Source organism: Coptis chinensis, chromosome 9 (assembly GCF_015680905.1).
Source record: "Coptis chinensis isolate HL-2020 chromosome 9, ASM1568090v1, whole genome shotgun sequence".
NCBI classification, from domain to species: domain Eukaryota; kingdom Viridiplantae; phylum Streptophyta; class Magnoliopsida; order Ranunculales; family Ranunculaceae; genus Coptis; species Coptis chinensis.
In genome coordinates this window covers 69,970,674-69,985,046 of record NC_141464.1, presented here as the reverse complement: position 1 = coordinate 69,985,046, position 14,373 = coordinate 69,970,674, and the positions used below count along the sequence as shown (strand labels likewise).

General features: G+C 39.2%; 2 protein-coding genes across 2 annotated transcripts; both read left to right on the top strand.

Annotated features, from left to right (window-relative positions):
• The first annotated feature begins 9,143 nt into the window (after positions 1–9,143).
• Positions 9,144–9,893, top strand: LOC147477701 (uncharacterized). Its single transcript, XM_086586059.1, has one exon. It carries the CDS (start codon positions 9,144–9,146, stop codon positions 9,891–9,893), a length of 750 nt encoding a protein of 249 aa, XP_086442185.1.
• Positions 9,894–13,023: 3,130 nt separating this feature from the next.
• Positions 13,024–13,566, top strand: LOC147477700 (uncharacterized). Its single transcript, XM_086586058.1, has one exon. The coding sequence runs from the start codon at positions 13,024–13,026 to the stop codon at positions 13,564–13,566; it is 543 nt and encodes a 180-aa protein (XP_086442184.1).
• The last annotated feature ends 807 nt before the right edge of the window (positions 13,567–14,373 follow it).

The window sequence follows — 14,373 nt, the reverse complement described above, 5'->3', positions numbered from 1 at the left end:
ATGTTCACCTTTTGCGTATCTTAGAGATTTGAATCTCTTATTGGACAAAGTGCGAATTCAAAGATAAGTCCTTACTCACGATCTTCGTGTGCGTGTAGTTTTTGAGTAGGGATTCGAACCAACCTAAATTCTAGGACCACTTACAACTTGGTTTTACTCTTTTAGGAAACTAGTGAGTAAGTTTAGCTATGATTGTATTAATACTACTACTTGGTTTCTTTTAATGCACAAAAAATGAAAACCTTAAGTTACGTAAACATGCAACTAAGACAAGGTAAAAATTGACTAAGACAAAAGTGGAGAGTTAATTTTCCTCATGTGAAGATAACCTCTATTGTGTGATTTTAAGTTCTTGCATCTTAATCTTCCTAGAACTCATAGACAAGTCCTAATAAAGATTAACTTGATTCCTAACACTATGACTTATCTCTAAGATCATACATGATATCATGTAAAACCAAAGCAATAACTTATCTCTAAGCTGATCACTTTGATTCCTAACTAGACTCTACACCAACTACCATTTTGGGATAGGATGTAGGTCTAGTTGTTCTTCCTAAACAAACTTACTAAAATCAAATAACAAAGGTTATCCCACATGAGCATCATTAACCCCCCACAAAAAGGAAAGTTTAGCTTATGATCCTTGGGATAAAAGAAGAAAAGTGCATAATATAAATATCAAATGAGAGAGAGAGAGAGAACAAAAAGAAGAAGAAACTATATATATGTGAACTCACTTGCATTTAGATTTATTTTGAACTAGAAGAACACAAAGTTTCTTCCATTAAAACTATTACAAGCTTTTTCTTAAAACTAAAAACTAAATAAAAACTAAGACTAAGGAATTAAAATAATGCATGGTAAAGAAAAAGAAGTCAAAGGAGTAAATGGAGTGTCCCCCCCTTGTTTTGTTTTCTTCTCTCTTTGAGAGAAATCTCATTTCCTCCCACGTGAAATACCAAACCACATTTACTTCCTTCTTAACTACACAATCCACAATAAAGTGACACCTATCTTTTTTCACTATTAACACCTAATCTCATCTAACTTTATTAACTATATGCAAGGTGTCACTTTTGCACCAATTATTTGTACCTTTGTCTTGACTTGTATGATGACTCATCAAATCTTGCGGGCTCGCATAGTGGGTCCATATGCAGTCCAGTGGCGGTCCGGTCTTTTGACAATTTTACAACTTCCCGCATATGCGTAGAGTTCATCATACGATTGTCCGAAAGCGGCTCACTTGTCGATTCGAGAGTCCGGGTTCAAGAGGTAGGAGCCGGAAGTTTGATGCTTAAATGCTTGGATTTGTTGGGCTTTACATGGCTGATTTGAAAGAATTCATATATACATCGTCCCGCGGTTTTACGCGAGGTTTAACCAATATTTTCATATTTCTGCGAATACCTATAAAAGTCACTAAAATATACTCATTTCATGATTATTTAATTAACCAAATTTATATGTTTCAATGGGGTTTCATATTACGGTTTTGGGTGCTTATCACACTACCCTTAAAGCGAGACTTTGCTTGTCCTCAAGCAAAGAAGAGACATTAAAACAGATAAGTGGCAAAAAATGTGTAGTCATAACTAATTCTCGTTTCGCAGAGTGCAGTTGCATTGACCATATGCAACAAGGCCTTAAACCACTAAGAATTCCCTAGTGGACGAGTTATAGCCTCGTGAGAGTTTTCCAGAGATGATACTCACAAACTTCATTTATACTACAACGACTCAGTGACAAAAACTCGTTTCCTAAATTAATCTCATATATCCATACATCTCCTTAGCAGGGAACAATGATTGTTTTCTTTGAATCTCAAGTTAATATGCATTCAATAGTTAAAACATCTACATATGATCATGCATGCAATGAATTTTTCATTGAAATGTACTAGCAGGGTCATTTTTGGATCCTTTGGAGAGCGTACCTAAATGGGTTCTCACAGGTATGTGTCGAAACACAAATTTGCTCATAATTTTTCCACTTAGGTTTTGCTAACTCCAGTGTGCAGTGGACACACATTTCCTCACATACTCAATGACAGTCAGAGGAGCCGAGGTCGATCAATCACATCTACTACTTATTATCACACCATCCTACTCCTAATTGAGCTAGAGGTCTTTATTAGGTATTATGGGGCTTAGGTGGTAGTGTAGAAGAAAATGGAAATGGATAATAAAAAATGATAAGTATGAGAGAATAGGGTCTTCAAGATATTTACACTCGAGAAATCCTTATTTTCTTTTCCTGCTTCTACCTGAGTTTTCCTACTTTGCTCTTAAGCCTTGTACTTATTTCACACTCTATTATTATTATTATTATTATTTTATTTTATTTTTGTTTTTGAAACAAAAAGCTTAAGAAACATAATTCTATTTCCCTTGGCTGAAGCAAGTAACTAACTTTTATTTAGGTCAAGTCTTTCTCTTTACCTTTCTACATTTCATCCTATTTCTTATACTCATCACTTAGGTAGGTTCTTCTATTTAGGGTTAATAGATGGGTAAGGAATTTTTGGTGAAATAAAGTGAAAGGTTTAATGAAAGGTTCAGTGGAGTGACTAGTGGTAAAATTTGTAATAGGTAAGAATTTTTAGCTATGTCAATACAAAGAAGGCCTAAATTATCGCCTAGGGTTCGGGTGGTGATCAAGTAAGTAGACACGTGATTTTCTCTATTCGAAAAAACTACTCCTCTATGTCATTACTCACATATCACACATATCGAGGCTTTTTGGTTAGATTCTCACAAGATTGATCATATCGTTTAAGTAACTAACCGTTGGTTCCAGAAACTTACTACTATGTACAATCAATGATACTCAGTGCATGAATGTTCATGAAAAGATGTATAAACTATTGCATACGTATTATCTTAAATTTCTTAAAAACAAATCCTAATTCGGATACTAATGTGAGATTTCTAGACAATTTTCATCATTGACAAGGAAATTAACAAGACTTTGTCACTAAGTATAATTATTAATAAAAACTATATACAGGCTACAATTTGCCTAATTTTTGCTACAGGTTTAAAGCACCCCCAAATAGAATGATGCTTAGTCCTCGAAGTATCAAAAGATAAAGAAAGAAATTACCTGAGAACCGTGAGCAAAATTAGGGCTATATTGCTGGAACAGAAAGGTTGAAGAACATAATATATTATACAGAAAGAAACAATGAAAAACAATAGCACATGAAACATAACTATTTAGCTATATATATGTACAATGGCATGCTCAAATTTACCATCCAGCAGGATGTGTTGGTCTGGCGTCCTCAAGAATGAAATGAATTTCCTTAGCATCACGCCAAAAGATAATAGTCTGCCAAATTTCTGCCCATTCTTTGTCTCCGGATTTGTTCAAATGTGTCATCATTTTTTCATCCTTCGGGTAACAACGAACATGCCTCAGGTACCGAGCGGGATATTTCCATTGCCTAAACCTTAATGAACAAATGATTTTGTTTGCTGGGCACATAGAATCTACCTTGACCTAGTTATGAAAAGTAGCTGAAAACTGTGGGAAATGTGTCTTCATGATTCGGCAAGCGGTTATAGGTAAAAGTATATACTGATCCTGAAAAGTGCGAGCTCGTTTCAGATTAGAGATAACACAACCTAAGATATTAAATAATGTATGACCTTGAGCCAGTGCATTGAATACTACGCAGGCAGCCTCATTGGCAGTGGAAAATTGCCAATCTCCCATGATGTTCAGGAGTATAAACAACATCGCAGTCCCCATGTTCATGGTCATGTTTGCTGAGGGAATGGTGATGTTGCGACATGGCACATGGTCATCTCCTTCTCGTGTAATCCCAAAGCCATCATTGCAAGTTTCCTGAAAAACATGCCAATGAAAGGAACGGTAAGAATTGTGATAGATGTAATGCCATGATGCGGCCGGTTCGTGATATGGAAGATCCAAAGTTAGGGCAAGCTGTTGTTCTGAAAAAATATGTCGTGTGTCACCAACTCGGATTGTGAAACCGTATAAGTAGAAGTCATGAGCATGGTTGAATGCTGGTGTGTCATCCATATTAGCATAAAAGTATGCAGCCAAACTCGGAGAATAAGTTTGGTCAGGTTGAAGAACTAGGGAAGACCACCCAATGCTAGTGATGTAGTCACGGAAGAGATGGCCATAAGTATTGGAATCCATCATAGACTGAAAGGATTGCTCAGGAATGAGTTTTGGAGGTGTCATGTTTGATGAAGATGCAATATTTGATGAAGATGTCATGGTGGATGAAGTAAAGAAATGGGTAAGGATAAAGGCAAACTGGATGGATAAATGAGTATGGAAGAAAATAGACCCTCCTGTAGCGTCCCGCAAGTTCGCCAAAGAAGTGAAATAGACGTTTCAACCCGTCGACGTCGTTAATCCCAGAAGATATTTGAAGTATCTGTTACAAGTCCAGAGAGTTAGGCCTGGGAATGGAACAAGATTTATCAATGGATGCTGGAGATGGAACAGGAGCACCAATCAGAGAATAGACACCCACGGACGCGAGTTCCACCAGCGGACGCGAGTCCAGTATCGCGCACGCACAGGATTCTTCCACAGAGAGCTCAAATTTGCACAACAACCTTATATTATGGTGTAGCTTACTTTCCCGGTCCTAAATTTTTGTTCCTGGAAGTACAACAAAAAATCCGATAGTGGTCAGGTCTTTTGCGCGGCAAAAAGTTTTGAAACAAAACAAAAAAAAAATGTAGAAAACAGAAAAATGAAGGAAGGATGAGAGTGGGGAGTTCCCCTTGGAGCAATTTCCAGTTTGTAGCACAAGTCCTTGGTCTTTAGAACTGCAGCGGTGCCATTTTGATGTTCACCTTTTGCATATCTTAGAGATTTGAATCTCTTATTGGACAAAGTGCGAATTCAAAGATAAGTCCTTACTCACGATCTTCGTGTGCGTATAGTTTTTGAGTAGAGATTCGAACCAACCTAAATTCTAGGACCACTTACAACTTGGTTTTACTCTTTTAGGAAACTAGTGAGTAAGTTTAGCTATGATTGTATTAATATTACTACTTGGTTTCTTTTAATGCACAAAAATGAAAACCTTAAGTTACGTAAACATGCAACTAAGACAAGGTAAAAATTGACTAAGACAAAAGTGGAGAGTTAATTTTCCTCATGTGAAGATAACCTCTATTGTGTGATTTTAAGTTCTTGCATCTTAATCTTCTTAGAACTCATAGACAAGTCCTAATAAAGATTAACTTGATCCCTAACACTATGACTTATCTCTAAGATCATACATGCTAGCATGTAGAACCAAAGCAATGACTTATCTCTAAGCTCATCACTTTGATCCCTAACTAGACTCTACACCAACTACCATTTTGGGATAGGATGTAGGTCTAGTTGTTCTTCCTAAACAAACTTACTAAAATCAAATAACAAAGGTTATCCCTCACATGAGCATCATTAACCCCCCCCCACAAAGGGAAGGTTTAGCTCATGATCCTTGGGATAAAAGAAGAAAAGTGCATAATATAAATATCAAATGATAGAGAGAGAGAACAAAAAGAAAAAGAAACTATATATATGTGAACTCACTTGCATTTAGATTTATTTTAAACTAGAAGAACACAAAGTTTCTTCCATTAAAACTATTACAAGCTTTTTCTAAAAACTAAAAACTAAATAAAAACTAAGACTAAGGAACTAAAATAATGCATGGTAAAGGAAAAGAAGTCAAGGGAGTAAATGGAGTGTCCCCCCTTGTTTTGTTTTCTTCTCCCTTTGAGAGAAATCTCATTTCCTCCCACGTGAAACACCAAACCACATTTACTTCCTTCTTAACCACACAATCCACAACAAAGTGGCACCTATCTTTTTTCACTATTAACATCTAATCTCATCTAACTTTATTAACTACATGGAAGGTGTCACTTTTGCACCAATTATTTGCACCTTTGTCTTGACTTGTATGATGACTCATCAAATCTTGCGAGCCCGCATAGTGGGTCCACATGCAGTCTAGTGGCGGTCTGGTCTTTTGGCAATTTTATAACTTCTCGCCTATGCGTAGAGTTCATCGCCCTGATTGTCTGAGCAGCTCACTTGTCGCATTCGGAGTCTTGGTTCAAGAGGTAGGAGCTTCGAAAGTTTGATGCTTCTGTGCGGATTTGTTGGGCTTCACATGGCTGATTTGGAAGAATTCAAATATACATCGTTCCCCATGCTTTAACACAGGTTTAACCAATATTTTTATGTTTACTGTGAATACCTGCAAAAGTACGAAAATATACTCATTTCATGATTATTAAACACATAATTAACAAAATTTATATGTCTCAATGGGGTTTCATATTACAGTTTTGGGTGCTTATCAGTAGCCAAGGCACAGAATGCCCAACAACACAAATGTCTCTATGGACCAGCTAGGCATGTTCTCTGAACATGGCACCCAGACTAGATCCTTCATATCTGTAGGCTTAGCCCTGGTTCGTAGCCAAGGAACAACATGGCATATGGGCTAAGCCTCACTGTAATCCCGTAATCAGCTGAAAACAAGGCCCAGCCGGATCCCACATAATCCGGAGGCTTTGACTTTATTCAATGTACCTGAAAACTAGGGATAATGATCTAGATTCAGAGATTCTCGAGGTTTTCGGGTGGTTACATATTGAAGAGTTTTTCAACAATAGAACTACATTGGAAGCTCTATACTCAGTCAAAGGCTTGATCCCTCTGGGGTATGTAGGCAGCCACCGAACTAAAAAGTGGTTCAGTTTTAACCATCCAAACAAGCCATCCCATTACTATCATTATCATTTAATTGTGTGTGTCATTCTGTGGGTTGTGATATTCAGAAGGTAGATTTTTAAGAGTGTCTGGGTAGATATGGTTTTCTTCAGTTTTTGCCCCAACATCTTTTAGCGTCGTCTGTGTGGATCGAACCCAGGACCGCGTTTTTCTCTTTTATTGAATATCATGATCAATGGCTGCTGGTAGATCCAAAAGAAATCAAAAGGTGGCTGACACTATTCAGGTTCCAGAAATTGCACAAAACCTTCCTCATAATCTTTGAGACAACACAAAGACACGATTCCGACGAGGTTCATGCTTTCAAGATCAAGATACACGTCGATTCCCCACGAATCCGGACGGGCCGAAAGCATGAAGAAGAAGATTTGGTAGAGAACCTACGAATTACTGTTCCAGTAGGGGAACAAGATGCAACTAGGGATACTTGAGTCGTCACACACAGAGACGGATTTGCATCTATTGGGGCAAGACCATCGATGTTGCCTCAGCGTCTGCAACAATGCCTTGGGCCTAGGTCGGGTGCTATTTCCACCCAATCTGAACCATCCATATTGCCTAGGCGTTTGCAAGGTCGCCTTGGGCTTGAATCGAGCCCTCAAGATCTGAGCCACAATGCTCACCCATCTGATGAAGAAACTCTAATGTCTATGTTGCTCAGGTTGATCAGAGAAAATGATCAACTTAGGAGAAATGTCGACAAAAGGCCTAGGGAAGAAAACTCTCAGCAGGAATCTTCCGTACCAAGGGAGAGCATGTCTCAAAAGAGGAGGCATCATCCAAGGAGCCATGCCTCTAGCCGTACCCAAAACCACATACCTCCAATTATGGAGCGTTTAGGTGGTGCTGACGCTGTACTAGGATGGGTTCGTAGCCCACAACGTCACCGAAGCAGATCAGTATTAAGACGTTCCCAATACTCCAAGGAATGATCAATGTCAGTTTCCGAATATTCCTCTTCGGATCAAATCGATCTAGAGCGTGACATGCAACGCTCTCGCAGTCCGGTACCACAAAGAGGACAATACAAACCAGCTCAAGGTAATAGAAGATTTGATCATAGTCCTGGAGGTTCAGATTCCTCAGAATCCGGATACAATGGTTTGAGGAACACTCGCCGGAGGACTAATGGAGGTTATCAGAGAGCTGGAGATAGAAGAGGTAGACAACAGTGGGCCAGAAGCCACAGAACCGCTGCCCTCCATAATTCTGTGGGTGGTTATGCTCGAACTAGAGAGCTAAACCCACGTAGGGCTGAAGCAAATTTCAGGCGATATAGGCACGACTCTGTTGAGCCAAGTTGGAGCCCTGAAAGAAGAAACTGTACACACAGAGTCGGCACGAACAATGTCGCTCTGAAGAAAAATAGTGACAACTTGAATGAGTAGCAAGTCCAAGAACTCATTAGAAATGCCATGGATTCCAAATCTACTCGGAAAGATAAGCGACATAAACTGGCAATCAAAGGACCTGAAGAATCTCCTTTTATAGATGAAATCAGATATTACATTCCCCCTAGTTCTTTCAAACAACTTTCAGTTCCAACCTATGATGATGTAGATGGTTGTCTAGATGAGCACTTGATGAAGTACAGATCGTCTATAGCTCTTTTTAACAACAATGATGCATTGATGTGCATAGTGTTCCAAGCTACTCTTAGCGGAGAAGCTTTGACATGGTTTAATGAGCTTCGTCCTCGTTCAATCCATACATTTCCGCATCTCGCTAACAAATTTTCAAAACATTATCGCTATAACAGGAAGACCATAAAATGTTCTGGAACTCTTTTCAGCCTACACATGGAGAAAGGAGAAAGCATTCGAGACCTTGTCAGAAAACTCAGGGTGCTGCTCAAGGAGGTCAACAATGTCCCAGATGACGTTGTTGTGTAAGCTTTCAAAAATGCTCTTCCTTTTGATAAGTTTGGTCTGTACAACTCACTAACTCTGAAGCCTCCAGAAATGATTCAAAATTTGCTGGTGCGAGCAGAAATGTACGTTACTGTTCAGGAAGATTCAAAGTACAAGCAGCAAAAGGATTTTGTAAATGATAGAGAAAAGCGGGAACAACCACAACGTGACAAAGACAGAAAGAAGCATAACAAAGATGCAAAAACTAGCGTCACACAGAGTCAGAAACAAGATGGCCGCCCGAGCAAAGATCTTACTCTTCCATAGCTTAGCGTCAGTCTCTCAGAATTATATGACAAGCTCAAAGGAAAACTCTCCAAGCTGTTCCCTATGAAACCTGATACTCAGGGAAGGAGAGATAAGTGAAAGAAATTCAAGTATCATAATGATTTTGGCCATACTTTGAATGACTGTTATGCATTCAAGAAGGAGATCTCCATAATGGTAGATGTGGGACAGTTGAAAAAGTATCTAAAGGGTAGTCAAAAGCTAGCTCATGTAAATCTGGTTGAGCATGATGTGATAGTTGTATGTCATGCTCAGGCGGCTGCTTGCTCATCAAACTGTGAAAGAAAATGGAGCATGAAGCGCAAGATTCAAAAAATTGGTAGTTGGAATCACGTAAACATTATCAACTTTAAATCTGGGTTCTATGCTGAGATTATTGTTGAAGGAGGCCTAACTTTTTCTAAAGAAGATGAGCGAGGAGTATACTATCCTCACAATGATGTTGTGGTGATTACAGCATGGGTTGGCATTCGCAGAGTCCAAAGAATTTTGATTGACACCGGCAGCTTTGCTTGTATCCTATTCTTTGGATGCTACTCTGTCATGAATCTCGACGATGATCTTACTCAAGAAGATGATACTCCAATTATCGGCTTTAATGGTGCTCCAGCTAAAAAGGTTGGTAAAATTAATTTGCCAGTCACAGTAGGTCTTAAGGTTGTAGGAGTTGACTTTGTTCTGGTAGACTGCCCATCCACATATAATGTCATTCTAGGCAGAGATTGGCTTCATGCAATGCATGCAATGGTGTCCACTTATCACCAAGCTATTAAGTTTCCAATAGCAGAGGGAACTTGTAAGATCCGAAGTGACCAGATTGCATCTCTGAAATGCCATGAGCATGCGATGGATGATTATAAAAAGTCTAAAGTCAGAGGGCACACCATTCTTAACATTGAGTAGAAATAGCAATTACAGCAGGGCTAGACCAGAGCACCATCGAGGGCAGCTAGAGCACCTCGGGAGGCACCAAAGGACCTCCAACAGTCGATAAGTTGAAAGAAGTGCAGATAGGAGAATAAGAAATTCAGACCACTTTCATTTCTGAAGAACTTTCTGAAACAGAGAAAGAGACTTTGGTGGCCTTATTGAAAAGTAACAGAGTTATCTTTGCTTGGAATCCAATAGATATGCGCGGAATTGACCCCAACGTCGCTTGTCACAGATTAGGCATCGACTCGAAAGTCAAACCGGTAAGGCAGAAACCACGGAGAATGGCCCCAGACAGGAAACTCTTAGTGAACAAGGAGATTGACAAGTTATTGGAGGATGGATTTATTCGACCAGTTGAATACCCAACTTGGGTTTCCAACATTGTAGCAGTACCAAAAAAGAATGGGAAGCTCAAAATTTGTGTCGACTTCACAGACATGAATGAAGCTTGCCCACTGCATCCTTATCCTATACCCAGAATTTTAGATATAGTGGATGCGACATATGGTTTCAAGAGACTATCTTTTATGGATGCAAGATCAGGATATTATTAGATTGTACTGCACTATGATGACCAGGAGTATACAGCATTCATCACAGACAGAGGCCTATATTGTTATGTTGTTATGCCATTCGGCCTAAAGAATGTTGGGGCCACATACCAAAAGCTTGTTAATATTATCTTTGCTGATCTTATTGGGGTTATTGTGGGGGTTATTTATATTGACAACATGGTTGTTAAGTTAAAGGAAGAAAGCGATCATCTTGCTGAACTGCAGAAAGTATTTGATTGATTAAAGAAATACAAAATGAGGCTTAACCCTGCCAAATGTTCATTTAGCCTATCTTCAAGCAAATTCTTAGGGTTCATGATGACCCATAGGGGAATTAAAGCTAACCCTGAGCAAATTCGAGCTATTCTCGACATGCCACTCCCTACCTGCAGGAAAGAAGTATAGAGGCTCTTAGGTCATCTTCCGGCTCTCGATCGTTTCATATTTCGATACTCCGACAAATGTAAGCCATTTTTTTAGATTCTGAAAGGTGCATCAACCTGGAATGAAGATTGTGAAAAGGATTTTGCTGAAGTCAAAGCCTACCTTACTTCTCCCCCAATTTTGGTTAGCCCAAAGGCTGGAGAACCTGTAGGAATCTATCTTGCTGCAATTGACTCTGCAGCTAGTGCAGTCATTTTTGTTGATGTTTCCGAAGAAAGGCCGGTTCATTTTGTTAACAAAACACTAACTGCAACAGAAAGTCGTTACTCAAAAATTGAGAAAGTCGCATTGGCCTTAGAACATGCAGCTCGGCGATTGAAGTCGTATTTGTGGGGAGAACGGTGAAGGTCTATATGAAGATCCTCTACGAAAGACCATCGGAAAATAGGAGGAATCAAATAGGTTGATTGAATGGTCAAATTACCTTAGCGCATATGATATTGTTTATGAACCAAGGACTGCAGAAAAGGGGCATGCTCTAGCCTCTCTTATGGCAGATTTTCATGTGGATGACATCCAACTGAGTCCAGAATTAGCAGAAGTAGAACAACTTCCTGATCATTCTATTCAGTTCCCTGCACAAACTGAGGAAATCTCACCCAGTACATCCGATTTTGGGGGCGAGCACTTATTTGACAACAATCAAACTCTTTGGACCGTCTTCACCGATGGTTCAAAAAATGCATCCGGATTTGGTTTAGGTTGTGTACTTATTATCCCTGAAGGATAGAAAGTTAAAAGATAAGTTAGACTAGGCTTTTCTGCCTCTAATAATGAAGCCAAATATGAAGCCGTTACATATGGTATGAACGCCGCACTTAAGCTGGGAGCAAAGAACATTCAAATGCTAACAGATTCTTGTTTGGTGGCTAATCAATTTGGTGGTACTTTTCAAGCAAAAGATGAAAGGATGGCAGCATATTTGGAAATCATGCACAAATTGGCTGTGCAATTTGACAAAATCTCTATCAGTCAAAGGCCAAGGAATGAAATCAGGCAGGCTAATGCATTAGCTTACCTCTCTGTAGCTGTCCAACTAGCTAGATGAACCAAGAAAAATCCAAATTGATTTCAAACAGGAGCCGAGCATCAATCTACAACCAATGGGACTTCATGAGGCATATGTTATAAAGTGTAACGCATTACAAGTCTGTGTTGTTAACACTCGACGAAGAAAAAGAGAACAGGTGGATCATGCATCTTCAGAATCTAAAGATCCAGTTGATGCTGAGGATTGCCAAACTTTGGCATCCTTACGCAAACAACTCAAAAGAAATCATCCCACAGTCAATGATTTAGATAAATGAATGAGCCCTAGTAACCTTAGTAGTATTGGGGGCGACCATGAAGATAATGGGGGCGACATCATCCCCACTGAAAATGAAAAGTATGAATCTGAAGCAGAAGCTGAAGAAGAAACTCTTGATGATTTAGAGATAATGGACTTAGAAATCTTGGCACTGGAAAAATCTGACTGGAGGCTACCCTTTATCGAGTATCTGAACTTAGGGAATCTCCCCACAGAGAAAGCTTTATCTCAGAAGGTTAAGCGAGAGGCATGGAAATTTGTAGTATTGCTTACTAAAGAAAGAGTCGCTCGACTTTACAAAAGGCCAATGTGGTTCAGCTCACAGTTAAGATGTCTTACCCCAGAGCAAGGCGAAATGATATTTAAAGAAATTCATGCAGGTGTTTGTGGGAATCACTCAGAAGGTCGCAGTCTTGCCCACAAGGCTTTAACGCAGGGTTATTGGTGGCCATACATGGAAAGAGACGTAAAACGAATCACTCAAATTTGTGTGACGTGCTAGAAACATGCTAAAGGTTGAAAACTACCAGCCACAAAATTGCACCCAATTCTCAGCCCTTGGCCTTTCTCAAAATGGGGGCTCGACATCGTGGGACCTTTGCCTAGGGCACCTGGAAGAGTTTGTTTTTTGTTGGTGGCTACCGACTACTTTACAAAGTGGGTTGAAGCCACATCTTTGGCTTCAATAACTACTGCAAATGTAAAGCGATTTCTGTGGCATGATATTATCTGCAGGTTCAGAGTACCTTTAGAATTAGTATCAGATAACGGTTCCTAGTTTGGCTCCACAGAGATGCAACAATTCTGTGGGTCTATGAGCATAAAGCACAACTTTTCTGCTCCTTACCATCCTGAAGCAAACGGACAAGTAGAGGCTACTAATAGGGTAATCTTAGATAACCTTAAGAAAAGGCTTACTGAAGCTAAAGGCAACTGGGTTCGTCAGGTGCTTGCCCTATGGGCATATAAGACTACTCCTAGAAGGTCCATAAGTTTTTCACCATATTCTTTAGCATATGGTGCAGAAGCAGTACTCCCAACAAAAATCATGGCTCTAACAGCCAGAACGGAAGCAGTAGAATTCAGAGTTGAAAATGAAGTATTAGCTTACGACAAATCTCTTATTGATGAACGCCGGGATACAACTCTTCAACAATTAGTCAAATATCAAGAAAACATGAAGCACAATCATGATAGAAAACTCAGAGAACGTGCCTTCAAACCTGATGACTTGGTCCTCAGAAAAGCTAAGAATTTTGATAACCCGAGCGCGGCTATACTACAAAAATCTAGGTTCAAGCGCACAACGCCTGGTCAAGTTCGGACTGGTGGTTAACCCCTCCAACTAGACACTCTGCAGGTTTAAACCTAAGCCATAGTATAATTTAGAATATCTTAATTAGTTATTCTCACATATTAATCTTATTAAAAACATTGCTCTCATTAATATTGTTGAATTATTCAAGTTAGTGAAATTATTACGTTCTAAGCAATTAGGAGTGGAACGAATCTTTACTCAAGTTATTACATGATAATCGAGAGTAGAACTTTAATATAAACGTAGAATAACATATTTTACTTCTTCTTAGCATAATTAGTTAGGATAGATAAAAAAACGTGTTAAATAAACGATTATCAAGTCTCAAAGATTATAGGCATTGGGGATGTTCATGTAGAAACCAATGTCGGCTATACCTTGACACTCAAGGATATAAGACATGTCCCTGATATTCGATCAGCTAAGCCTAATTTCCGTTGGGAAGTTAGATGATGATGGCTTTCAAAACTCGTTTGGTAATGGAGTATGGAAACTAAGCAAATATTCCATTGTAGTAGCCAAAGGGAAGAAAATTTGCTTGCTTTACACAAACTAGCTTAGTTTGTGTAAAGCAGAGTTAAATGCAGCATAAGAAGAAGCTTCCTCCGAACTATGGCATAAGAGACTGTGCCATATGAGAGAAAAAGGCCTGGAAGTTTTTGCCAAGCAAAAGGCCTTGCCAAACATCAAAGGTACACATTTAAATAGATGTACTCATTGTTTGGTAGGAAAGCAACGCAGGGTGTCTTTCCAAAGATTCCCCTATCACAGAAAGGACAATGTCTTTGAGCTTGTACACACAGATTTATGTGGTCCTATGAAAGT

Coding starts and splice junctions, on each gene's coding strand:
- LOC147477701 (XM_086586059.1), top strand. CDS start 9,144: ATGGTAGATGTGGGACAGTTGAAAAAGTATCTAAAGGGTAGTCAAAAG.
- LOC147477700 (XM_086586058.1), top strand. CDS start 13,024: ATGCAACAATTCTGTGGGTCTATGAGCATAAAGCACAACTTTTCTGCT.